The 27,501-nt window shown below is 41.3% G+C and overlaps 1 protein-coding gene across 1 annotated transcript in view; it reads left to right on the forward strand.

Annotated features, from left to right (window-relative positions):
* NALCN (sodium leak channel, non-selective) overlaps positions 1 to 26,995 on the forward strand; it is a 302,683-nt gene extending 275,688 nt beyond the window's left edge. Inside the window, 17 exon segments of the mRNA XM_046664759.1 lie at positions 4,800 to 4,893; positions 5,403 to 5,509; positions 5,716 to 5,790; positions 6,500 to 6,619; positions 9,819 to 9,887; positions 10,789 to 10,937; positions 11,810 to 11,903; positions 13,567 to 13,699; positions 14,367 to 14,482; positions 16,428 to 16,585; positions 19,762 to 19,912; positions 21,253 to 21,402; positions 23,081 to 23,201; positions 23,421 to 23,453; positions 23,456 to 23,479; positions 23,482 to 23,511; positions 26,140 to 26,995. Of these exon segments, the coding sequence (XP_046520715.1) occupies positions 4,800 to 4,893; positions 5,403 to 5,509; positions 5,716 to 5,790; positions 6,500 to 6,619; positions 9,819 to 9,887; positions 10,789 to 10,937; positions 11,810 to 11,903; positions 13,567 to 13,699; positions 14,367 to 14,482; positions 16,428 to 16,585; positions 19,762 to 19,912; positions 21,253 to 21,402; positions 23,081 to 23,201; positions 23,421 to 23,453; positions 23,456 to 23,479; positions 23,482 to 23,511; positions 26,140 to 26,333 (1,818 nt within the window). The 3' untranslated portion in view covers positions 26,334 to 26,995.
* The last annotated feature ends 506 nt before the right edge of the window (positions 26,996 to 27,501 follow it).

The raw sequence follows: 27,501 nt of genomic DNA on the forward strand, positions 1-27,501 counted from the left end.
TGGAGAACATTCTGTGTCGTTCTTCTGGACATGGCTGGTACGCCCTCTGTTGTGTAAGAGTCGGTCTTCTGGAGTCATAATCATTGAGATGCATACAGTTTTTGAGGACTTACTATGCACTGAGGTTTTTCCTATGCTACTCCCAGTTCTCACAACTGTGAAATGTACAGTTGAAGAAAAGACAGCTTACAGAAGTGAAATAACTTGTCTGGGGCTTATGAGGTATAGAAAATGGAGCCAGAATTCCGAAGTGGTGTCTATTACTGCAGAGTCTCTGATTCTTCGAATTCAAGAGTATAAAAATGTCGACTGTTGTTCTGCGCTGAATTAAACTAGATTTGCGTGTGTAACGCCGTGCTGTTCCATGTTATTCATAGCTAGGACTGATTTGTACGCATTCACATCAGAGCCCTTTGGTTTGCATAGTGACACAGGGGACTCTATCATTCACAGTCCCCCAGGCTCCACATGTGTGGTACCAGTTACCCAGTCAATTGGCACCTTTGATGTGTGCCTAATGAGGATGTCATTTCATTCAGGCTTTCAAAGGGAACAACTTAAAAATCCCCCCTTTGGGCCCCAACAGTATTCCAACCCCAGAAACATGGAATTTAGAATAAGAAAAAAGGATAAAGATCATATTGCCCAGCCCCCCTATTTTACTTTAACGCATTCATAAATGAGTTTCTTAAGCCCTACAGTGTGTCCAATTTAATACCAAGCAGAAAGAGGAAAATGGGTCTTTTTAGATGGCTTTGAGCCATGCAATGGAGCAGATACTGATTATTCTGGAATACGAGCAGAAGCGGATCAGTCAATTAACAGAGTTTAGGCACTGTTTGCTCAGAATGTCGTACGGGGCCCTCTGAGCAGACACCTGATTTCAGAAGAATTAGGTCTTATGGCAGCTCACAATTCAGTGACACAAAGGAAACAACATGAAATGTTCAATAACTAGAGACAAATGTATAATTAATTACAGCTCTTGAACTTAGAGGAATGGCTGAAGTCAGAAGAATAACAGGAGGTCTGCTTATAACACTGGTTGTATTTAGATTCTGAAGGAAGACAAAAGCTTTTTGGGCTGAGAAAGGGGAGCATGGATATAAGCTCAAATGGATGCTTAGAGAAAGGGCAAAAGTAGAAGAAATTGTATAACAGACATTAAAAACTTGATTAGTTAATTGGAGATATAAATTTCCAAATTATGTGAACCTTTTAGAAAAGATTTTTTTGCCAGTCTTTTAGATAGCAGTGCACGAGCTACTGTAAAACGGCATTTATTCATCTATTATTCAATCATTCAACGTATTTCTTTGAGCACTTACTAGATACCAGACGCTGCTCTTGACCCTGAGAACATAAGGAACTCAACACATAAACTAAAAACTAAATGCATTAAGATTTCTGCCCTTATGAAGCTCACATTTTATTTGTCACTCCCAAGGGTATAGAAATAGATTTCCAAATATACAGGCAGTAAACAGATATAAAGATATGAGAAAAGGTAAACTTTGGGGGCGATGGTTTCACAATTAAGAATTATGCAAAATTATGTCTTCCTTAGAAAATGGAACCCTGGTTTAAAATTCCAAACTCTATACCAGTAATATATTTTTAAAAATTTCCCTACTGTAAGACAATATATTTGATTAATAAACTTATTTTCACAATAATAAGCTTTCAGAAGTTTTCATATATTAATGATCACCATGGTCAAGCATGATACCACCATGCTTATTATTATTTTGGATTCTTTCAGAGTTCAACTTTCCAAAATATCTTGCTGTGTATAACATCCAGAGAACAAATGTTTGTTTGCAGTTAGTGAAAAAAGTGGTTTAACATTATTAATATAGAAAAAATTACTTTAAAACAAATATCATTATTAAGAATAAACAGTGTAATTAAATGACAAAGGAAACTAATCCTCAGAAAGATATGGACCTCCTGAATCTCAAAATGTACAAAGCAGGAGCCGTCTGAGGGTATAATGGTTAAGTTCACATACTCCACTTTGGCGGCTTGGGGTTCGCCAGTTCGGAGCTCAAGTACAGACCTATATATCACTCATCAAGCCATGCTGTGGCAGCGTAACACATACAAAATAGAGGAAGATTGGCACCGATGTTAACTCAGCAACTTCCTCAAGCAAAAAGAGGAAGATTGGCAACAGTTGTTAGCTCAGGGCGCATCTTCCTAAACAAAAAAAAAAAAAAAGTGCAAAGCAAAAATAAACCACGTTATTTTTAAAAAAACTAGCAAATCCAAATAAATGATTGAAAATAGTAACATATTTCTCTAAGAAACTCATAAATCAAACAGGAAAAAATAGAAATAAAATATTAGATTTGACAAAATAAAAACATTTGATCTAATGACACGTATAAAGAACACTGACTCCAACAATGTGAAAATATCTATTATTTTCAAGTACAAAATATGACCTCTCCAAGGTCATAAAAAATAGTTGCCAAAGAATTGATAATGTACACAATATGTTCTCTACCATAATTTGAAAAGATAGCAAAAAATCCCTCATAATTTGGAAATAGTAAGACAATACTCTAAATAATTTTTGAGTTACAGAAGTCACAAAAGAATCACAATTTTAGGTAAATCATCTATAAAAATGATAGATAAAAACTCACAAGATGTAGATAAATCAGTAATTACATGCAAATTTATAACTTTAAGTGTCCATGTTAGAGAAGAACCAAAGGTTAATTAATATGTCAAAGATCCAAATCAATAAATTATAAGAACAACAAAGTAAAATCAAAGAAAGAAGGAGGAAGAAAATAAAGCGAAGGACAGAAATTAATGATGTAGAGAACAAAGTAGCTATAGGAAGGCTCAAGAATGACAAAAAGCTAGTTCTTTAAAAAAAAAATTAAATCAATAAATCTCTCGCAAGGTTGAACGTGAGCAAAAATGTGGAAAAGGAAAGTAAACAAGCTACAGTAAGTAAAATACTGTCAGCATCATTCCAGGGATAGAAAGTTAGACTTACAGAACAGAACAGGAAGCCCCAGGAGGGACCCACGTATCTAGAAAACAGAAGTAGCACAGCAAATCAGTGGAGGAGCTGTGACCATCACTAAGCGATGCTGGGATAATTGACCATTTAGAGCTAAGAAACTCAACTGAGATCTTTACCTCGCAGCATGCTCAAAAATGAATTCCAGATGGATGAAAGACCCAGCTATGAAAAGCAAAATTTAAACCATTTTTAAACCAGACAGAATTTATTTTTGACCCTGGAGTAGTTGTGGAGTTCTTCACATTAAGCACCAACTGAGATCCGTAGAGAAAAAAATTTATAAATTAGATTACATTAAAATGAAAAGGCATGAGTGATAAGCAAAATTGAAAAAAAAAAAAAGCTAAGTTGTAAAATATTTACAACTAACATGACTGACAAAAGATTACTATCCAGGATATAGTAAGTATTTCTATAAAACATCTAAAAGTAAGTATCCAAATACAAAAATGAGCAAAGAATATGAACAGGTAATTCATATAAGAACATACAGGAATCACCATTTATACACATAAAAAATGTTTTGTCTCATTAATTTAAAGCTAAGTTAGATATATTTCATACCCATCAAATGGTAATGTCAAATATCGTCAAGAATATAAGGAAACAGGAACACTTGTAGATCGCTGCCGGGAAATTTTCTTGGGTTTTGCTCTTTAGATGCAACTTGACAATATCTGGTAAATATAAGATGCGTAAATTTCTAGCCTCAGCAATTCCTCTCTTAGAGATTTACCACCAAGAAAGATGTTTACCATGAGGCAGTGCGTGTGTGTTTATTGCAGCATTGTTTATAGTCCATAAACGTAAAATGATAACTTCTGATATATTTGTACAGAGGGATACTATATAAGCAGTTAAAATAAACCAATTAGATTTAATATCTAGTTGTATGGAAAACATACTGTTCAATGAAGATAAAAACAACTGCATAAATAAGCACATATTAGATACCATTATATAAATTTTTAAATTCAAAACAAATACATTCTTAAGTATTTATGCATAAACAGCAAAAGGCTGAAAACGAAGTGGGGAGGATTTATCCCTGAAGGACAATTGTTAGCTCCGCAGACAGAAAGGGAAAATGGGAGTTGGGGCAGGTGGGTTTTTATTTCCCAGTTTCTAAAATTATTTTCTGCTTTTATAATATAATGTAATGAAATGTAATAGAATATATTTATGTGCATTTTAAGGCATGCACATTATATTAGTATATAATATAGAATATCTGATCTCCTTTAGTCAGTTGTCACAGCACTAATTTCTTAAGGATCAAGTTCCATGACTTCCTATCGATTAAGAAGAGGTTTGCTATTGCATATATAAGAATGACTTTTAAAAAGACAAAATATCCTTAACCAGAAGAAGCAGCATTGACAAGCTGTAATTTTGCTGCAGCATTTTCTACTATGAAATGAAAGGAAACTAACCACTATTAGAGTGAGTATCCCTTTTTGAAAATTTAATCATGTAGAAAACCTGCTTTAGATATTCCCAAACCTGAATATTACATGTTCAAAGATGCCAACTGAAGGCTGCTGAATCTTCTCTGAAACCCATGGCCATCCTTTCTGGAACTCTCTCAAGACCAAGTTTGAGAATTCTGACCATGTTTATCGAACCACCACGGTGTTTCATGCTTATTTTTATTTTAAACCCAAATTAGTTCTGTTTGTATGACTGCCCGAATTGCAGCGTCCTTGCTGTGGAGAACAAGACAAAGGCCTTTTTCTGCTTTCCTTTGTTTATTAAGGGGACGGCTCTGCTGACTGTAGATCAGAGAAGATGGGAAGATCTGAAGAGCCGACTGAAGATAGCACAGCCTCTTCATCTCCCACCTCGCCCGGGTATCAAAGATGCTCTGATTTTATTCATGTTGGGCACTAGTGTTCATGATTCCCCGGGAGTCTAAAATTTCAATTAAAATAATAATCGTGAGGCCACTAGGCGGTTGTGCATAAGTTAATATAGAAACAGGCTCCAAACTACAGATCTGTCCATAGGCTGTTAAAATCAACCACCCAAAGGCTCCACTTCAGTGCTCTCAGGATAAGCCTTAATGAAAAAATGAAGTTTTAAATAAAATATATGTGTGCTTGCCTTTTAAACATGTGAGTGAAATGTATTAAACTGACAGAAATTGAATGACGTGGTCCTCCTTCCAATACAGACGGCGTCATGCACCATCGTTTTAAATATTCAGAGCCAGCCATTCCTGCAAAACACTTCACAATAGAGTGAACTGTAGGGGAAAAAAATGTAATGGGTTTTAAGATGAGCATTGAAGAGAATCAAAGACAAGACAGTAAATGTGACCTGTGTCTGAAATGCCCTTGACTAAACCTTTCTTTTCCAGATAATGATGGCTTTAGAGCTAAGATGTATGACATAACCCAGCATCCATTTTTTAAGAGGACGATTGCATTGCTTGTCCTGGCCCAGTCGGTGCTACTCTCTGTCAAGGTACTTTATTTCACCCTAAGACTCGGAATGAGCTCTGTATTCATTGGTGCATCTAAGAATACCACAAGCGGCCATATCCACTCACAGTCTACATTCTTGAGTATAAAACATTAAAATTCACAATCATATTCAAATGAGAAAAAGAGGGGACAGTCTTTTGAGCCCAATGGCTGTGGGCAAAGACTTGTGTGCTGTTTCTGTTACAGTGGGACGTCGAGGATCCGGTGACTGTTCCTTTGGCAACAATGTCGGTCGTTTTCACCTTCATCTTTGTTCTAGAGGTACGGTAATGAGTCAGCTGGCTCTGGGGGGAGCAGTGCACCTTTAAAGTAAAACAGTGTCTGCCTTTGATGCACTTACTTTCAGTTCTGTGTCCTATTGCTTTTGAAGTCTTTGGGGGGAGGGAGGTAGCATGCTCTCAGGATGTTTCCTTCTAAGGCTGTTCTGCTTAATTTGAACAAAGACTTAACTTTATATTTTGGACCTTTTCTAACTGCAGGAATTGCTAACTGCTGTTGATTGTTGTGTCTGAATTTTGGCCTGTCTAGTTTCTTGAGTTCAAATATTTATAGTGAACGACACAAACCACTATAATTTAGGGACTCAGATTGCAACATGGTGGCAAAGGGAGTTGGCCCAGACAAGATTATTTTAATATGTGGTCCATATGATATGACTTTCCATGGCAATCTTCTTTGAAATACAAGCAGATTCTTATTCCACCCTGTACTGGTTGATGTTTCCTGAAATATATGATCTTTTACTTAAGGCAGAAAAAGGTCCTGCTATCAGAAGTAGTCATAAAACAAGGAGAAAAGAGTGTGGGGAGTATAGATTTGTAACCTGTTCAGCTTTAAAAAATCTGTGTCAGTAATAAATTCTCCTCTTTGGTTTCCACATCCTTTAAAAAAATAGTGTCCCTCAATTTAATACGTTTAAATATGTGCTAAACACTCAGCCTTTCTTCACTCTCTTCACTGTTGTCCCCAGGTTACAATGAAGATCATAGCAATGTCACCTGCTGGCTTCTGGCAAAGCAGAAGAAATCGATACGATCTGCTGGTAACGTCACTTGGCGTTGTCTGGGTGGTCCTTCACTTTGCCCTCCTGGTATGCGCGTAATTAAAGATTATTTTGGTTGATCATTTCCATTCGGGTAACCCTGTTTCCAGTGTCCTTTCACTCCGTGTCAGCCTACTCTCAAGTGTCAGATTAACCTCCCTAAAATCCAGCCTTGACCATGACAGGCCCTCAGACGTGCCTGCACACACACACACACACACACACACACACACACACACACGCACACACGTACGTATGTCTGCACACACTCACTCTCTTCACACAAACAAAACCTAGACCTTCAAAGACCTGGAGCACGTGAGCCAGAAAGAGAAGGGCCTTAAAGATCTTCTGGCTTAATTTTCATTTTCCCAAAGGATAAAAATGACAGGGAGAGAGAAAGGGAAACAGATGGAAACCTGTCTGACTTCACTCACAAGCTCCTATCAGAAGACTCAGACCCAGTTTTCTGAGCTGGCGGGTAGCATCCAGGCCATGACATTATCGTCAGTGTTTCACAGTCTGATTCTCAGGCACTTTTGCTGTCTTCGTTTCTGCTAGACACCGAGCTGCCGTTTCTCCATGGCACATCATTTCCATCTCCATACCTGAGTTCTCACTGTTTTGCCTAAAATGCCTTCAGCCTCCCCACCCTCCATTCAGTCTGAGATCCAACTCAAAATCTACAGCTATGGGTGTACCTGACTGTGATCTCGAGCCATGTTGTCCAATAGAAATAAAACGTGGTTGCAGATATAACTTTAAGTTTCCTGAGAGCCACATTTAAAATATAAAAAAGAAACAGATGACATAAATTTAGCACTATATTTTTAACCTACCATATCTAAAATATTATTTCAACATGTCAGCAGTATAAAAATTATGGAGGAGAAAGCTTATATCCTTTCTTCTGTACTAAATCTTTGAGTGTGTATTTTACATTTACAGCATATCTTAATTTAGATTTGCCATATTTCAAGTACTCAAAAACTGCATGTGGCTAGTGGTTACGATGTTGGACGGCGCAGCTCTAGAAGGCCTGGGTCCTAGACGAGGCTCCACTGTTTCCAGCCTTGATCAAGTTATTTGCTTCAGTGATGTTTTGTTCCCTGTTCTGAACTTGGGGATATAACTTCATAATCTACCTATTCCACATGGGCATTAGGAAAATCAAGTACAGTCATGTGTCACTTAACAACGGGGATACATTCTGAGAAATGCATCGTTAGCCAATTTTGTCCTTATGCTAACATCATAGAGTGCACTTCCATAAACCTAGATGGTATAACCTATTACACCCTTAGGCTCTATGGTACCAATCTTATGGGCCCACTGTTGTGTATGTGATCCGTCCTTGACCGAAACGTGGTGATGCAGCGAATGACTGTATGTGAAGTTTTTCCAACTGTAAGGAGTATACAAACCCATAACACAGAATGTTATTTTTCTTTTAGTCTTCCTTGACCCATCCAAAAGTAATATTATCAGTTTCCCTCTGGTCTCTTTCATTTATTCTGTCATCCTCTCCAATGTTAGAGTCATGCTAGGAAAGACCCATAACACAGAACCTTTCTGCACATCACAGACGGCTTGCTTTAGTATGAAATTGTTGTGCTCAGGAAGATATTGAGTGTCCTTCTTAAAACAATTGTCACCTTCAGCACTAGGGCCTGTGCCAGACCTGGGTGGGCTCTGTCACTTCATTCCTTCATCACTGATTCATTCCTCAAACAGTAAATGGTTTGGAGCACTAAGGATGTGCAAGTCATTGTGGTAGGAATTGAGAAGACCGTAATAAGAAGAACAAAGACAGTCACTGCTCTTGTGAACTCACAGCCTGGAAAGTTAGGTAGTTATTCATCAAATGCTCCCAAGTCAATGAGAATTACAGCCCTGGTGAGGGAGATGGAAAGAGACACATGTTCCTGTGATGACACATAATAGTGGGAGATGGCTTCATCAGAGAGGCCCTGGAAGGCATCCTTGAGGGAGTGATGATAGGTTCAGTCTGTAGCATGAGGGAGAACATTTCGGGCAGCTGTCCCTGTGATGGAAGAGTGCAGGAGCTGGAAGGAGGATGGGGAGCGGGACTGGAGGAGAAGGATCGAGGGGGACATGGGATGAGATCTGGATGGGTAAGAAGGTGTCAGACCTCTCAGTACCTTGTAGTCCAGGTGAAGGATTTGGGTCATCTTCTTAGAAGCTGTTGGGTGTCATCGCTTCCAGAATGCAAAGGGAGAAAGTATGCACAATAGGTTTTGAGCTAACATGGAAAGAAGGAACAGCAAGGCCCATGTTTTTTTCTTTCTCCAGACAAATTGTGGCCAAAAGCTACTGAGTTCAAGCAAAAAAGTGGAGTAGTCTTCCTAATTCCAGATGTCCCCAGAGAGGAAATCTCAGACCAAAAAGACCAGCTTGCCTATTCGGCCTGACTGTTTTTGTTCTCCAGGAGCCTCTGGTCCTGGAAGGACACTCGTTCTCCGCTCTGTTTTGCAGTGGACTGTTGTGAAGGAAGATGCAGTCCTGTTCCCCCAAAGATGCTTCTCTGCGGACACCTCACCAAGGATCTCCCAGACCCCCTTCCTGGGGGCCCATCTGTGATTGTTGTCATTTGGTTAGGCAAGGCTCCTCAAGAATAATCATGCCTTGGCATCAGCTTAATGCCACACTTGTTATTGCTGTTATAACTGGTGGCATCTTTGTTTCTCAGATGAAGCTTTCTTAGTCATAAAGTGCATTGAGTCATCTCTTGCTGTTGATCACACACTTGAAGGAAGACCTGGGTATGTTTCTGGATAGGGTGGGACACCTCTGAAATCAGTGTAGACTAATGCGCATATGGCTGGCTGGTCTTCAGAGAGAAGGAGTCTGACTTCCGGCAACCTTTTCCAACACCATCTCCTGTCTCTCTTCACTTCCTCGTGTTGCATTGTTATCCTAGGTTTTTCTTTCTCCTCAAAGGAGCTGGTCACTATTTTATGTAAAATAAGTTTTAAAATACAGAATTCAGCTGAGCAAAACAGAAACCAAAGTTTCATTTAAGATTTGATTTTATAGCTAATATTTATTCATGAGTTTTGGCAGTGACCTTTTCAGCACCTATTTTAGATAAATTTCTTATAGGAATTTTCACATTTTATTAAACTAATTATTCAGTAGACTTCACAGAAGACTTAAAATGAAAAATGGAACAGTAACAAGATCTTTTGTGCAAATTATGACGGGCTCGCTTCTGTTTAACTTGCAGAATGCGTACACCTACATGATGGGCGCATGTGTGATTGTCTTTAGGTTTTTCTCCATCTGTGGAAAGCATGTGAGTATGTTGTACAGAATACTATCAAATGTCATGTATACAGTTAAGAAAGGAGTAATGACTGTCCTTCTGGGTCTTCAGGGCTGTAGTTAACAAATTGCTAGACAACATAAGTCAAATGAGCAAATATTAAATATTAAAATGAATCAGTGGCTTAGTTATCTTGTGATATGTTTCCTGACATTCATATTGTTTTGTTTCTTCTTCATATTTGCTAAGCGAACCCAAGTCATCGACTAAACATAACATAGGCATGAAAGCAAAAACCAGTGGTCGTTCTTTATGCGTCTTTATTTTTATTTTCATAGAGTTCAGTTAGTTTACTGCAAAGAAAAATAATCTTTAATGAATAGTCATAATTCTATGATTCCAGAATCCTTTATTTTCCTTGTTAATGTTCATACATACATCCACACTTATTTTTCATTTTTAAAGTAGTTTCTTTTTTTATTACTAACATTATTTCATAGACATTCTCTATATCCACATAATCAATATATTTAATATTTGATACTTATTTAGTATTTTACCATTGCTTAGGTTTGTTTTTGTCAACAACTGTTTGTGAAATAATCCTGAGTCTACTTGCTATGGACCAAAAATATATAACCCTTATAGAGAACTAGGGAGCAAGAGGAGAAAATGAAAAGCCAAAAATCTTGGGGTATAACTTTTATTAATTAGGCTGAAGAGGCTGAACAGTTTGAGACATGAGTAGAATTTCTCTAATGGTTTTTTAATAGTATTCAGATTCAATAACTAATAGGGAGCAATTTTGGAAGGATATCCTTGAGTCACTCTTGTGTCAACCTGCCTAAATGTTATTTACTTCCTAGGTTCTTCCTGGCTTTATGAACTGAGTATTCTCTCTCTCTCCATCTCCATCTCCATCTCCATCCAGGTAACACTAAAGATGCTCCTCCTGACCGTGGTCGTCAGCATGTATAAAAGCTTCTTTATCATCGTAGGAATGTTCCTCTTGCTGCTGTGTTATGCTTTTGCTGGAGTTGTTTTATTTGGTACTGTGAAATATGGAGAGAACATTAACAGGTTGGTGTATATTTACCTTTCTATTTGTTTATCAAGTAAACTTTTTTAGTAATAAAATCATGAATAGAAACCTGAATATTTTTAAACAAAGATGCAAGGGTGGAGGGAGCAATCAGTTGGAAATTAAAACTGAAAAAAAAGGGCCAAATTTTAAATGACATTTTTATACTTGTAAACAGTATGCATATTTACTTTAGAAACCTTAGAAAATTCAGAAACAAAAGAAAACAAAAAGAATCCATAATTCCACCACCATATAGGAATAACCACTTCTAATATCCAGATGAATTCCAGCACTCTTTCTATCCACATACTGCCAAAAAGTGATATGTAATTTTTTTAATTAAACAATTTCGAGATGGCATTGGGTTTTTCCTTTTCTTTTCCTTTGTTTTAGCAAAACATGAGAAGGTAGAACCCCCAAAATGGTTATTATATATAAAAAGCATTTTTCGAAGATTATCTTAAATTTTGTGGAAGCATCTCATAGTTTTTAAAAAAAGGTCCTTACAAAATAAATCATGCACAAATGTGTCTTGTTGCAGAGTTTACTTGATACGTCAGCCTCACCTTTTATAGCATAATTCACATGAAAGAAGGAATCATTTTTAATTGTCAAATCTTCCTCCCTGAGTCATTCAAGATGAATGGCAGTAAATTGGTGGCACCATGCTAGGACTGGGCTGTTCAGACAGCTATACTTGGGGGGCAAGGCTAAATAACAAACAAATAAGAGGGTGTAACCTTTGGAAATGATAACTTAGCAACCAAATTTTCTCCAAATTTCCACCTGTTTTGGTGGTGACAAACCTGACTGCTTCATGACAAACCATGCTACTCGCATTGTGTTTTTATTTTTTTCCTTAAATTAGGCATGCAAACTTTTCTTCAGCTGGCAAAGCTATCACCGTCCTGTTCCGAATTGTCACAGGCGAAGACTGGAACAAGATTATGCATGACTGTATGGTAAATATCTCTTCATCACTAACAATGCCTCAACGTAGAATCAGATGACATTCTTTGGCAATGCTATATTGGCAGCATCATCCTTGTTAGCATCAAGACTTAGTGTTCAAAACACATATCCTGGCCTTTTAGTTCATAAAATTGCTTTATTTTATATTACAGTGTATGCACATACAGGAAAACTTTCCAGTGAACCCAGCTTGAGCTATTGTAGTTCCATTCAACAAATATGCATTAGGAGGGCATTGTTCTTACCATCCCATATTTAACATTTTGACAGTGAACTACAAACAGGAGTTCCACTTCTTTGAGGTAATTTATTCAACAGGTACTCACGGAGCCCCTGGTTCGTACCGGGCTGTATACTACGTGCTGGATCTTCAGTGATTCCAAAGCCTCCTCAAGGAGCTTCCATCCAGGGTTCTGAGTTGTACTTTTCTTTTGGGATCCTCCTTTCTCTGGGCTAATTCATCGTCCTTCAGTTCTCAGTTTAAACATCAGTTCTTTCAGGAATCCTTCCTATGTTAAGGCTGCTGGTCAGACACTCTTACAGCGCCTTTGTAGTGCGTATCACAACTGTGGCAAATTATTGGCTTGATGAGTTTATTTCCTCTCTCTCCCCCTCCAGGCCAACACTGTCCAAAAGAAATTTCTTCAGTGACGGCAATCGACACTGTCCGATTCAGTAGCCACTATCCATATGTGGTTATTGGGCACTTGAAATGTGACTAAGTGCAACTGAGGAACTGAATTTTAATTTTATTTAATTGTATTTAAGGCTAGTGAACATAAATTTAAACTTGAATAGCCACATGTAGTTAGCGGCTCCATGTTGGACTGCACAGCTCTGGACTGTCAGCAGGTGAAAGAGGGACAGGGTCTATGTCTGGCTCACAGGTCCGTCCCCAACGCTGGGCTTAAACCCAGCACGTAATGGGAGTGCAAGAACTTTGTGCACGAATGAATAGGGCCAGAATTTCCTAAGTCAAATATAATACAAGGCAGAATTAAATAAATTCTAAATAAAGAATAAGCAGAATGCTTTGGGAATGTGTAAGAAAGAGCTAGTCTCTCTGGCTGAAGGAAACAGGAGGCCTCTCAGAGGCGGTGGCATTTTATTGGGCCACTGCAGACTGGGGAGACTTTCGATAAGCTGCGTCTGTGCTTTCCCATTACATCCCAGAACAGGGCTCCTGGAATGAGGGTTACTGGCTTCTCCTTACACAGTCTGAATGGGAATTTGCTATGTATAGCAAATCTTCCTAAATCTTAACCCATTACTTAAGTCAGACAAGTTTTTTAAAATGCCTTTTTCTTTGATTTTCTGCAATTTGTATCACAGTAACTACTTATCATTTGGGACGAGTGGAGGTGGCAGAAAGAGTGTCTCCTGGAGGAAACCAGTTCATTTTCATTTTACTTCTAAAATGGCACTGAACTTGGGTTTCTGCAAGCCTAAAAGTATAGCATAAGTGAAATATTCTGTTCTGATTTTTTGCCATAAATGATGCACCCAGTGTATGTGGCTTCTGAGACATTACTTTGAAGTTAATTATATCTTATATGTTTAGGAATATGTTCACTAACTACAGTCAGTTCACAGAAATGTGTATTCTTCTCTGCTCTCACCCTCTCCTCCTTCTTTCCTGCCATGGCCCCACAGGTCCAGCCTCCCTTTTGTACTCCAGATGAATTTACATACTGGGCAACAGACTGCGGAAATTATGCTGGGGCACTTATGTATTTCTGTTCATTTTATGTCATCATTGCCTACATCATGCTAAATCTGCTTGTAGGTAAGTGATGTTCGTTGATATTTTTTAATCTCTTTAAACTCAGGTACTTAGATAATTATGTACAATTTTCAAGTAATTATCCTGGGTTGCCTGGGGTGGGTGTTTCATGGCATTAATTATAAATTGTTGCCTCTCAATCCAGAAGCTGAAAAGACCTTTTGAAAAGCATGTAAATGACAGTTGATTGCAATTTCAAGAGTTCTCCTATTTATTATGATCACTAATTTCAAAAGAGCTCTTCTCCTGGATTAAGTTGAACAAATATCAGGGAGGGCCACCTTTACAGCCTCGAAATGTTGCATTTATGTATTCGAAAGATACTCGCCGTTCACCCAGCTGTGGGGCCACCCAGAACTCAATTTAACCTTTGAAAACTGCCCTGGAACTCTCGCCTAAGAATGAAAGCCAGCTGGCACGAGTATCTAAATACACAGAATGTGTGTTTATGCTCGTGACCCTCATGTTTTGGAAAGGCAGGAGCCTGATAAATAGCTTAGTCCAAGTGTAAAACATGCCAACTTGGAAACCATACTAAAAGCACTTTAAAAATTTGGCTTATAACATAGCTGATAAAATCTATTATTTATGCTAGATGTTTTACTCTTTATGAAAAATGATGGATTAGCATAATTGTCTAACTTCTCAATTTTTCCTTTTTTTTCTTTAGCCATAATTGTTGAGAATTTCTCCTTGTTTTATTCCACTGAAGAGGACCAGCTTTTAAGTTACAATGATCTTCGCCACTTTCAAATCATATGGAATATGGTGGATGATAAAAGAGAGGTAGGAGTGTGGATTGTTGTTTCCTGTCCCTACCCCAAAAAGACTTAACGCCATCGCTCAAACACTCAAGTGGGCTTCTTGTTGGCAGCTGACATATATTGAATTTTGAATAGCCATTGCATTGGTGCATTGCAGAAAGCTATCATTGACACATCAGCGGAATATGCTGGGGGGTGGGGGGACAGAATAGTTCCCCCTCAATCCTCTCCAACCGTGAACGTCTTCTTCAGCCATTCAGAAGTTCAGCAAGGACAGGAAAGCAGGGGATTGCTGAAGAAACCAGCCTGGGCTCGGGGCAGGAGAAGGGGTGAGGTTCAGATTACCAGAGGGACAGTATAATACAGATTCATGATCACCTTAGCCTCAAACATCAATCCTGATTAGAAGCGCAAAGGAGTTATTTAAGTGGTTTCAGAAAGTTATTATTTTGAATTACTTTGGACTTATTTGAATGTTTTAATCGTAAAGCTTATCCAAGATTTCCTAGAATTAGCCAAAGCAGCAGCATCTTCTGCTTTGTCCTCCTCCTTCCTGCATCTTCATCCTAGCAAACACTCAAGCACAGTCCTCAGCACAGGTGACATAACAGTGAACAGGATGGAAAGATCTCGTGCTTCACAGAGCTCCGGTTCTAAGGGGGGAGACAAACAGTACAAAGTGAAATGATAGTAATCGTTATAATTATCATTATTTCAAGAAGCTATAAACACTTTAAAGAAGGTGATATGGTGGACAGTGGCTGGAGGTGGGGGCAGACTCCCTGAGCAGGGTGGCCATGAGGCCCATCTGGGAGGTGCTATTTGACCCACCATCTGAAACACGAGGGAAATTTCGCCGTGGGCAGGCAGATCCGTGGGAGGATCTGAAAATAGTTGCAGGAAGAGCTGACAGGGCACAAAAACCAAGGAGCCAGAGCAGGCTGAGTCAAGGAGGGGCCTGGACTGGAGCCGGGGCTGCGTAGCTGTCTCCACCCGCTTTGCCCTCTCTCTCCTTGGCATCCGCAACTTCACCCGGGCACCAGCCTTGGGGGGTTTTCTTCTGAAACAGTGATCTGCGCGTGCGGGCACCTAGCCTTGCCTCTCATCTCAGCTAGATTCACTGACATCTCCAAGACTACGGCCCGCAGGAACCTGCGTTCCTCTGTCATACACACGGAAGGCGGCACCACCTCTCAACAGGTTCAGATGTTAGTAACTGACAGGAACCCATGGGCTGCCCATGTCCCTGCCTCTTGCCCAACACCTTAATTCAGAGGCAGAGCCAGGATGGCAGGGTAGCTTTTATTGCCCAGAAGATAGCGACACGTGTTAGGTTCTCAGAATCTGGAGCTGCTCTGACCAGAAAGAGGGCAGAGCTGGGAGCCCAGTTCCCTTTTTTTTATAATTGTTCTGATATGATAATGGAGAAGACCTGAAAAGCAGCCATGGGTCCATAGAAGAACAACTTAGAATAAATGTTTAGAAGTCCCTAGCATCTGGATTAAGTGGAGAGCAGGATCGTGTGCATGTACATTTTCCTTTTTTTGTGGTAATGCATCACTGACCCTCTCAGCGTGTGTCTTAGAGAAACGGTGGAGCAGGGGCCGAGTCAGGGGCATGGGCCACAGGAAGGGAAGCCTGGTAAAGCAAGCATCAGGCCTGGGAGGCAGAGGGCCAGCTTTGCACCCTCTGGATCCAAATGCTGCATAGTGGGGTTACCCTGTAGAACCAGAGAAGCGCAGCACAAACTCTGGTTGCTCAGCTTTTCATCTCAGCTCCTTTCAGCCGCCTATCCCCTGCCCTACCCCAGCCTCCAGCGGGGCCAGCAACTTCCCTGTGGCCCGGTGCTAATTACGCTATCTTGTGGAGAAATAGCTATGGGTTTTTTGCTGTGAAAACAGAATCCCAGTGATCGTTATGACCTGATGATGATTTACGATGAGTCAGTACTATGCTCTGCCGTCCAGGGGGTGATTCCGACTTTCCGCGTGAAGTTCCTGCTGCGGCTGCTGCGGGGGAGGCTGGAGGTGGACCTCGACAAAGACAAACTCCTGTTTAAACACATGTGCTATGAGATGGAGAGGCTGCACAACGGCGGCGACGTCACTTTCCATGATGTCCTGAGGTACAAGGGGGGTTCACTCTCTGTGTCACACAGCTGAACTGAGTCCAGAAACTGAAGCTGCCATCATTAAAGGCCTTGTGAAACACAATTCACAAGTAGGGTCAGGACCTGAAATGCCACATCCGCTGTGGTTATAAGGTGAGGTCACATTTCTCAGGCTTGAAGTGGCCTTTCTCACTGTCCTGTATGTACTAGATCATGTCTGAGTGAGTGCCTCACACTGAAGGGGAGAGAAGCCGAGGCCTGACATCCCCACAAGTGCCCCTGACCAGGGAGCTCCTGAAGGGAGGAAGCAGAGGGACCTCAGAGAGCCAGGGGCCACCTCTTGATTTTGGAGGAAGGAGCTGGTCCCAGAGAGTTGAGTGACTTGCTCACAGTTCCTTGCCCTCTGTGGGAAAGCTGGAGCTAACATCTGGAGCTAAGATCTTCTCACTCGTGGGTCTCACAAGAATTTTCCCGGTCCACTCTGTGATGGGGGCCCTGGGTCGGTTGACAAACCACATTTTCCAGACATTTAATGAATACCCAGACAGGACGAAGGACCCATCCGCTGCTCATCCTCTCTTCCTCTCTGACAGACTTCCGTGTTAGTCTGCCATGACTGCTGTAATAAACTGCCGTACGCTGAGTGTTTAAACAGCAGATTTAGTGTCTCGCGGCCCTGGAGGCTGGAAGTCTTGATGAAGGTGGCAGAGTTGGTTCCTTCCGAGGTTGTTCCATGCCTCTCTACTAGCTTCTGGTGATTTGCTGGCAATCTTTGGCATTCCTTGGCTTGTAGAAGCATCACCCCAATCTCTGCATCTCTGCCTTCATCTTCACATGGTGTTCTCCCTGTGGGGGGGGGGGGGGTACACGCGTTTGCGCACGTGTGTGTGTGTCTGTGTCCAAATGTTCCCTTTTATAAAGACACTAGTCATATGGGATTAGGAGCCCACCCTACTCCAGCTTGACCCCATCTTAACTAATTACATCTGCAATGACCTATTTCCGAATAAGATCGCACTCTGAGGTATTGGGGGTTAGGACATCAACATATCCTTTTTGGTGGGGAACAGTTCACCCCATAACAGCTTCTTACACAGGAGTCCATGGATAAAATTCAGAGGTCCATGGACTGGGGAGGGGAATCAGTGACATCTTTATTTTCACTAATCACTCACTGAAACGCAGCATTTTCTTCAATGATGAATGTAGGCAACGAGCCACAGCAGTATTAACAATACCCACGTATTTGTCACCAGTAGAAATCAGATATTTTCGAATCACATTACTGCCATGGCCGATGTCTTAGAATATCCTTTATGCTTACCAGTACTTCTGTTATAGTAGTCATTTGACCTCAACTAGATGTTATTATTAAGTGCGATAATAAAGAATCACTTACGTTACTATATCACCACCTTTTAAAAAGAATAATTTGAGAACTGTATTTTTGATATAATTGGCTTCCTTTGTAATAATGTGTATTTTATTTTATGCATTTAAAACATTATTCTAAGAAATGTTCCATAGACTCTACTGCCAAATGGGTCCCTGCCACAGAAAGAGTTAAGAACCTTCTACCAACAGTAGCTATTTTCATCATGTTGCAAATACCTGACAAGTTAAACATTGGGTACAGTGTCATAAATTTCAGGAGCATTCAGGTATACAGAAATATGCTCATGACTGGAATTTGAAAAGAGAACAGACAGGAAGGAAGTTTCCTCAAGTTGTCAATTTTACCTCCCTGTGTTCACTTCTTCCAGAAGAGAACTTTTTTTTTTAGGAAGATTAGCCCTGAGCTAACATCTGCTGCCAATCCTCCTCTTTTTACCAAGGAAGACTGGCCCTGAGCTAACATCCATGCCCATCTTCCTCCACTTTATACGTGGGACACCTACCACAGCATGGCTTGCCAAGCGGGGCCATGTCTGCACCCAGGAACCGAACCAGCGAACCCCGGGCCACTGAAGCAGAACGTGCACACTTAACCACTGTGCCACTGGGCTGGCCCCAGGAGTGAAATTTTTAAAAGGCAGAAAAAGGAGGGCAGAAAATACATATGAATAGCCAAAGATGTCATCCCTTTCAGAATGTCACTTAATCTTTCCTCCTAGTGACAAATATTTTTAGTCTGAAAGTGAGGCACAGAGAGATATCGCTGTCGTTAATAATTACCATTCAGCCTCTTTGGAACTTAGTGATGCGTCTGATAAAATGGACTCAGGCGAAGTTGATGGTGGCATTGTCTGCCCTCCCTATCCCTCTGGTTCAGTATATGGTGAAAACGGTCCAGCAATGATGAGCTTCTTGACGAGGCAGGGAAGAGAAGAAGAGCAAATGCCCTTTATTCCTCCATAGTGGGAGGAGCCTTAGCAAAAAGGAGCAGCTCAGTGCACCAGCAGTGCACGGGGAGACTCTCAGGCCCCTCCATGCTCTGATTTGGGCTGCAGAGAGGGGACTGAGCTCGCAGCTGGGGCAGGCAGGCGATGAGCAATAACCTGGGATCCTGCGGCTGCACCAGGGAGCACCAAGCTGCCAGAAGGGCTGCATCTTCCTTTGGCTGTAGACCTCTCAGCCTGGACGCATGAGTAGCCTTGTTGCCCAGAGGCCCTGATGCAATGTATCAGCTGTGTTGGTTTCATTTGCCACTGTCTGGGCAGCATGGGAATGAATACTCAACCTTGGCTTTGCATCCATCTAGAACTAATGAAGAAAACCCAGGAGACAAAGGAGATAAATTGAGAGGGAAATGAGGGGGCAAGGGGATGCGTCACCCACAGCCAAAGCCATGTTACCCGTCACCAGTTGGAGCCGAAGTGAAGAAAGTGTAGAGGGCGCAGACTTCCTTCTGCAGAGAAAGTTTCAGCGTCTTAACCTAAGCAGCTGATACTGTAGATCAGGGCCTAGCCTGGATCTTTTGTTTTACAAACATTTATATGGCACTTATTCTTGTACGCATCTCACAAATAGTAACTCATTTAATAAGGCAGGTACCACGACTATCCCTGTTTTAAAGCTGAGAGAAGAGAGACAGAGAGGTGACATTACTAGTTCAAGCCACCAGCTAGTCAGGTGGCATCAGGACGCTACACTGGTTGGATCGAGTGATGTCCTCATTGGATTTTGAAATATCGAAGGTCTAAATCCCAGGTGAATCAAAGCTGCGATTGCTGCTGTGTTTCCCCCTCCAGCATGCTCTCCTACCGGTCGGTTGACATCCGGAAGAGTTTGCAGTTGGAGGAGCTGCTTGCAAGGGAGCAGCTGGAGTACACCATCGAGGAGGAAGTGGCCAAGCAGACCATCCGAATGTGGCTTAAAAAGTGCCTAAAGCGCATCAGAGCCGTGAGTGAGCTAGAAGCATCTGGGGTTCTATTTCTTCCTCTCAAAGAAGGAGGAGGAGGGGAAAAAAGAAAACAGCATCATGAACAACAGGATTAGATCCTCCTGTGATGAGCCTTATATCTCTTCAACTTTGTTAACTTCATCCACTTATGATGGTCAGATGACGATTCAGCCTTAACTCTGGTCCAAATTCAGCTGCAGTCTCTTGAGCAGAGTCCATAAGAAGTTTCCATATATTCAATGGAAATATAACATATGTTTAAAAAGTAATTTATTGGTATTAAAATATTTCTGATCTCCATTAATTAAAACTTAATTGTTCAGAATGCCAAAAATCTCTACATTTTGACTGGCAACTGAATTTACAAAACTACTATTAAAATGCTCCTAAAAATTCTAACACATTTTTGATAATGTTGTTCGGTATTTAATTAAAGGCCACCTCTCCTGGGAGTTTAACGATGTGTTTGCTGCTTCCTGAACTATAAGCTTTAAGATTCTCTAACCCATAAATCCATGAACATATACTGTGTTGGCATATACTGTGTTTACAATGGACATTTCTATTAGGTAATTAATTTTATAAATGCTTTTGACATATGTTTCACACACAGGGAGAAAAAAATCAAATAATCACTAAACATTTACACGTAATAGCTAATTTTTTATCCTGTTTCTCAGAATAGCATCAACTCCAGAAACATATCTTTCTATTGGAAAAGAAAAGGGCCCCAGAGAAACGAAACACCCCAAACTTGTAGGACAAGGCAGCTGTCACAGCTGGCCCACCGGAGCTCTGCTAGCTCCAGAGAGCATGTCTGCCCTCCTGAGAGGGCACAGGGAGCGCCAGCTCACCACCAGGGCATCCTGGCCTCAGTCTGTGCCGGGACAGATTGGCCTGCCCCAATGCAGAACCAAGACAAGAGCAAGTGTTCATCCGTCCAAGGCTCTCTGCCCCTTACAACTTAGAGGAAGGGGCCATCCACACTGGCTTAACGAGCGTAAAATAAGAAGGGGAAAAAATAGACACCCACATTAGTGATTTAAAATTTCTATTTTAAATAAAATACAAGCCAGTATCAAGGAACATAACTATTCCAATTGTTATGCAAATGAAAATGGAAGGGGAAGGCAATTGCTAAGTCTCTAAGCCCTCTGTTATATCAGGCTGATACTTATCAGTGAAATTCATTAAGGATCCTTGTTTAGAAGTTCCTAAGAGGTCACCAAGCATGCAGGTTCCTTGGAGAGGACAGAAGGAAATACAATTTGAGTGATGGGGGCAGGGGGATGTTGGTCCGGGTTTTTCCATTCCTGAAACAACAATCATATTTCCGTAGAAACAGCAGCAGTCCTGCAGCATCATCCACAGCCTGAGAGAGAGCCAACAACAGGAGCGGACCCGGTTTCTGAATCCTCCCAGTATCGAGACCACCCAGCCCAGCGAGGACATGAACGCCAACAGTCAGGATAATAATATGCAACCGGAGGTACGGGTAGGAGGTGTCTAGCATCCACGGATATTCCGTGCGTTTTTTTCTTAAGAAAAAATAAATTGGTGCTGTTCACATAGCCATTTCAGACAAGCTGACAGTGTTTCTGATTGGAAGGTTTTAAGTAAAAAAAAAAATTGGAACATGTTGATCTAGATTATGTTTGTGTCTTTGCCATCCTGGAAATAGCTGAGGTTATTGCAAAAGATTCTGATTTGTATGCATACTAAGAAAATGTGAATGCCCTAAACGTGATAATTCTGTTGACTTTTGTCTTAAGAGTTAACCTCACATCTATGAGGGTTCAACTGGAGTCCAGCAACATTACCTGACTTAGGAGAGCATGGTTTGCCTGAAGCTCTGCCCTACACATTTTCTTCTCACCAAATCGTAGAAATTTGCAGCGAAATGTTTCTACCTGGCCTTCAGCCTCTTTAAATAGACTCAGTAAGGACTTCTCCTTCCTTAGTTGGGCATCAGAAAAGCACATGGAATTCCGAGAGGATTAGCTTGAGGACCTTCTGTTTGCTATTTTCACTTCCAAGCTCAGTCTACAGGTCCATAACACCAGCACAGAGTCACCAGTGTCCAGAGAGCCTTGCGCTGTGAGAAGCAGCTGGCGGGGGTCCTGCCTTTCCCGGGGTGCAGTTATGAATCAGCTGGAGCTGATCCAGTGTTCTGAGACGGGCCCTCTGGCAGCATCATGCTTTGTAGTGTGTAGTGGCCCAGTCAGGGCCACGATAAATACTGAAGCCTGAGGCTCCACAGCCCAGCAGGACGCCCCAAGCAGCCCTCTTGTTCCACAGCCCAGTTTGGATTTTATGCTGTTGTCCCCCCAGCCTGTAAGAACCCCACTACAGGGACTTGTGCAAGGACAGTCAACAGAGGGGGGACGTGGAGGCCTCTACAATGACCCTGCCACCTGTGTACCCTGAGGATGGCTTGGCAATGCTTAGTGTGTGGGGCTGGGATAAGGTCAGCACAGCCAGCAAGACAGCGAGGCAGGGAAAGAGATGATCGCAGAGCTCTGTGGTTTTAGGTTAAAAAAAGCCCAAGAGGTAACCAGAAAACCAAGAGGGGATATTGAAGAGATGTGAAGATGGAGGCGTTGATCAGAAAAGGGGAAGGTGATGGTGAATAGGACAGCGGGCAAAATGTATAGAAGGCCTGAGCATTTCTCTGACTTTTGTGTTAATTGGGATAAGCGTCCTTCTCCTCCGGGACCCCTCACAGAGCCTTGTCTGGTGAGCACTCTCTCCCTCAAGCTCTAGCCACTGACCTCCAGGTTGGCAAGCGTCTACTTCCCCAAACCAGGCTGTGTTGGCTGCCCCACCCTCCCTCCTTGCTCTGGTACAGGGCCATGCCCCCAGGCGTGAAGGGAACTTGGCCTTGGGGTGCAGGATTATGGAGGGATGCCCAAGGAAAGGTGCTCCCTGCAGAGCCGCGGCTCGTTTGGTCACGATGTGCACTGGCGACTCCGGTTTTCCTTGACTCTTCTTACCAATTTGCGCTTTTCCTTTCCGCATTGTGGCACTGTGGGTCCATATTGTTTTTCCCACCTGTTTTCCTGCCGTGTTTTCTTCCTTTCCTAAAATAAAATGAGGGTCCAGGCCAGCGCAGAGAGACGGAGGCGAGCATAGCGTTAAGCGTACCTGCTTGGTTCTTGCCCCTGCAGACCAGCAGCCAGCAGCAGCTCCTGAGCCCCACCCTGTCGGACCGGGGAGGAAGTCGGCAGGACGCGGCAGATGCCGCCGGGAAACCCCAAAGGAAGATCGGGCAGTGGCGCCTGCCCTCGGGTACGTACATCGCGCGCCTTCTCCATCCATGGAGGCATTTTAAAGGTGTCTGCACTCTGTGTGTTTTGGGTCTTGGATTTCAAATACAGGTCTGCATCTGAAAAAAAAAAAAAATCTTTGAAGCTATTTATAGACAGTGAAACAATGAAAAATATAGCCCCTCATCATTCCCCTCAAAGTAACTTCTCTAAATAGCACTACATTAACCCTCATTTTCAGCTACCATGGTCGAGAAGGCAGCAACCATTAACAACGATGTTATAGCCAAGATCTAGAAAGAAAGAGGAAGAGATTTCCAAGGGCTTCCTGTGTACATTTAAGGCATTCTCAAAATAGGCAAAATTTGTTTAAAAGGGAGTGGATGGATACAATCATTCAGAAAGTACCAGAGTTGTCAAAGAAGGAACAACAAAACTTACATAGTGTGATATAATGTAATATGTAACTGTTGTGGTATTTGCTGTATGCCAATCACTATTGTGAGTGCATTACATGTGTTCCCTCATTTAATCCTCACAATCCTATTATTCTCCACACTTTACTGATTTAGTGAGAGAATTTTCTTCTAGAGGCCGTGGGGTTTTCGAAAGCCAGGATAATCCCATTAGGAGCACTCAGGGATGGAGGGGAGCAATAAGATGCACAGCCGAAGTCCTCTGTGCGTGGGTTTCTCTGTAGATAACTCTGTAGAGTTCACGGTAAAGTGGGGGCTTCCTAATGCCCTTTAACTGGGTCCCTTCTCAGCCCGATCCAAGTGAGAAGATGGATGATGCTGCAGACTCTTCTGTAGCATGTCTGTTGCACAAAGCAGAAGACAGTGTAACTTAGATCTTGAGGCCAAAAGTTATTCAGTGGGCCTTAACACCAGAGAGGAAAATATCTTTTTTCATGCCCAGGAGTTTATTACTCAGAGATCAGAGAGAGCCTAGCTTCTGCCTGGTTAAACAAAGCAGGGAGTTATAGAGAACAAGATTGAGTAGGTGGTGGAGTCAGGCCATGAAAGACCTTAAATTACAGGCTGAGTGGTTTCAACTTCATCTTGTAGGCAGTTAGGAACCAGTGAGGATTTCTGAGCAAGACGTGACATTTGGAATTCGTGCTTTAGGAAGACTGACTTGGCAGCAGGGTAGAGAGTGAACTGTCTGTGGCAGAGGCTGGAGGCAGGGCTGTGAGCCAGAGGACGGTATAGTACTCTGGGCATGAGGTGATGAGGACATGGACAAAGCTGGTGGCAGTGATCCAGACCCTGGAGGACAGATAGGAGAGACGACCTAAGGGAGAGGCACAGTCACTTAAATGGATAAAAGAAAGGGTGTCGTCAAAGTGCCTCCAAAAGTCCAAGCCTGGGTGGCCCCCGACTAAAGGGACATGCTCTTGGGGACTCGCTGAGTTTGAAGAAGCACAGGGCAAGAAAAAGAGCATTTTAACAGGTACCAACAATGTCTCAGGTATCCTGGTATGCATTTTCCTTTTTCTCGTTTTTTCTCTTTGATTTTTTAATAAAAGTTCTGTATATTTAAGGTATACAACATAATGTTTTGATGAACATATACATTGTGAAATGGTTACTGTAACTAAGCTAATTAACATATGCATCACCTCACATAGTTACTGCTTGTGTGTGTGTGGTGAGAACACTTAAGATTGACTCTTTCAGCAGATTTCCAGTATACAATACAGTATTGTTAACCGTAGTCACCGTATGTTAGATCTCTAGAATTTATTTATCCTACATAACCGAAACTCTGTACCCTTTGGCCATCATCTCCCCATTCCCCTGTCCTCCCCCCCTCACTTGCTCACTTGCCCTGGTAACCACCATTCTACCCTCTGCTTCTATGAATTTGATATTTTTAGATTCCACACATAACTGAGATCATGCAGTGTTTTTCTTTCCGTGCCTAGCTTATTACGGTTGACGTAGTGTCCTCCAGGTTCATCCTTCTTGTCACACATAGAAGGATTTCCTTCTTTTTTAAGGCTAAATAATATTCCATTGTGTATATACACCACATCTTCTTTATTCATTCATCCACTGATAGACACTTAGGTTGTTTCCATGTCTTGGCCGTTGGGAATAATACACAATGAACAAGGAAGTGCAGGTATCTCTTCAAGATAGTGAATTTGTTCCCTTCAGAAATATATCCTGAAGTGGGATTGCTGGATCAGATGGTAATTCTGCTATGCTTTTTCTTAGGTCATCTCACTTAATCTAGTTTAATCCTCACAATAGTACAATGAGGACACTTGTATTCTCTTTATTTTACAGTTGAGGAAACTTGGGTTCAGAGACATGAGCTTGACTTTGGTTACACGTCTACAGGTCACAGAAGTGGGACCCAAAGCCATGAGTGTGTCAACAAAGTCTTCACACACATTGCCTTATTTGGACACATGGATTGGAAAGATGAATGCCCTGAGCATGTTTTAAATCTGTCCGTGAATCAGTCCTTTTTCACTGATGCTACACTTCAATTCATTTTTACCAAAAAAAATTAGTTACACACATCTTCCTTTCCATACCTTCTCTACATCCCTCCCTCTCTCCTCGCTATTGGTTATGCCATCCCTTCTCTTCCTTTGTTTTTTCTCTTTATATGTATAGACTAATGAACACCAACTCACACATATTTCTGCGACTTATATTTGCCCAAATGGGAACTTTTAGTAATTTTTTAGTTTTCATAATTATTACAAGGTGCCAGGGGCAAGCAGCATTTTTTTTTCAAATGGTATTACTAGTCATCCATAACATAATTTTAAAGGCCATTTTGAATGTAAAGAACAAAGTGCTGAAAAAGTTTTATGTGAACATCTATGGATAGGACTTGTTTGCCAAAGTGTTACTGAAGGGCATACCATGGTATTTCTGGAATGGCTTGCAGTAGGGTGAGACGACACCATCTTGCTCATGGGACTCTTATTAATTCCACAGCACCCAAACCAATAAGCCATTCAGTGTCTTCGGTCAACTTACGGTTTGGAGGGCGGACAACAATGAAATCTGTAGTGTGCAAAATGAACCCCATGACTGATACAGCTTCCTGTGGCTCTGAAGTTAAGAAGTGGTGGACCCGGCAGCTGACGGTGGAGAGCGACGAAAGTGGAGATGACCTTCTGGATTTATAGGTAGAAATCAATGCAAATGGCAGTCGAGTGGTGAAACTCTTGTTCTAATATTTTCCTCATTGTCCAGTGAGCAATCTGTAATTGGTATGTGATTTAACTCCAACTTGTCACAAGATTTTTATGAATTGATTTTTGTTCTGCCATAGGAAGGCATAAAACTTGGTCTTTCAAAGCTGTTTAGTATCATGGGTTATTACCATGTGTTCAAGAAATTGCGTAATGACAGTATTAGTTATATTAGAAACCATACCAACACCAGATGTAGATCATTCAAAAACTTCATATATTCTGTCTACATAAGTAAGATGTATATTTGTATATGCTCTCATGTATTATTACCATCCCCTGAAAGAGTGCTAAGCCCAAGTGGCTGACGTTTAAGGTACAGGAACTAAAGCTTTAGTTCACGTTTTTTCCACCTCCACTAGAAATACCTCTCTTGAGAGAATTTATTATTTAAGATTGACCTGAAAAGGTCAGCTCTGAGCTCATGCTAAAATGATACTAGTTTTACAATCTACAGGTTCTGAATTTCAAAAAATATATTATTTTTTTCAACTTTGAAAATAATATATGCACAAGATATTTAGAGATCAGAACAAGTCAGTTTCTGTCCTCAGTCACACTAATGAAATTGTTGCCTTCTTCCGAGAGCATTGGGTGTTCAGGTACCAGGCAAAGAAACCAGCCCATGGAGCTAACTGGTTTAAAACAAACCCATACATAGATGGCTTGAGGGACGTGGTTCTGTAAAGAGGTTGAGTTTCTTGAAAAGCCTTTTAATAACTGAGTTGAGCAAGAAGAGTAAAACTGCATGATTCAGCTTATAAAAAACATCTTTGCATATGCGATGCTGTCATTGGCTTCATTTCTTACCCAAAGTATTTCCATTTTGCCTTAAATCAGCAAAGACATTATCGTTGATCATAATACACCAGTGCTATGTTCAATTCAAAATGACTTCCCTGGTCTAGAATCTCCTATGGAAATAATGGTACTCTGCAAAATCTTGCTTTGAACTCACAGTTTAGGTATCCCACAAATCCATTGTATTTGTTTCACACATCACTGGTCCACCTCCTCTGGGAAAGTTAAAATGCAAAGTGATTATAAAGTACCATTGGGCCTCTTATGCTGGGTCAACTGGGTAGAAGTGTTTTTGGGCCAT

This window comes from Equus quagga, chromosome 6 (assembly GCF_021613505.1).
Source record: "Equus quagga isolate Etosha38 chromosome 6, UCLA_HA_Equagga_1.0, whole genome shotgun sequence".
Taxonomy (NCBI): domain Eukaryota; kingdom Metazoa; phylum Chordata; class Mammalia; order Perissodactyla; family Equidae; genus Equus; species Equus quagga.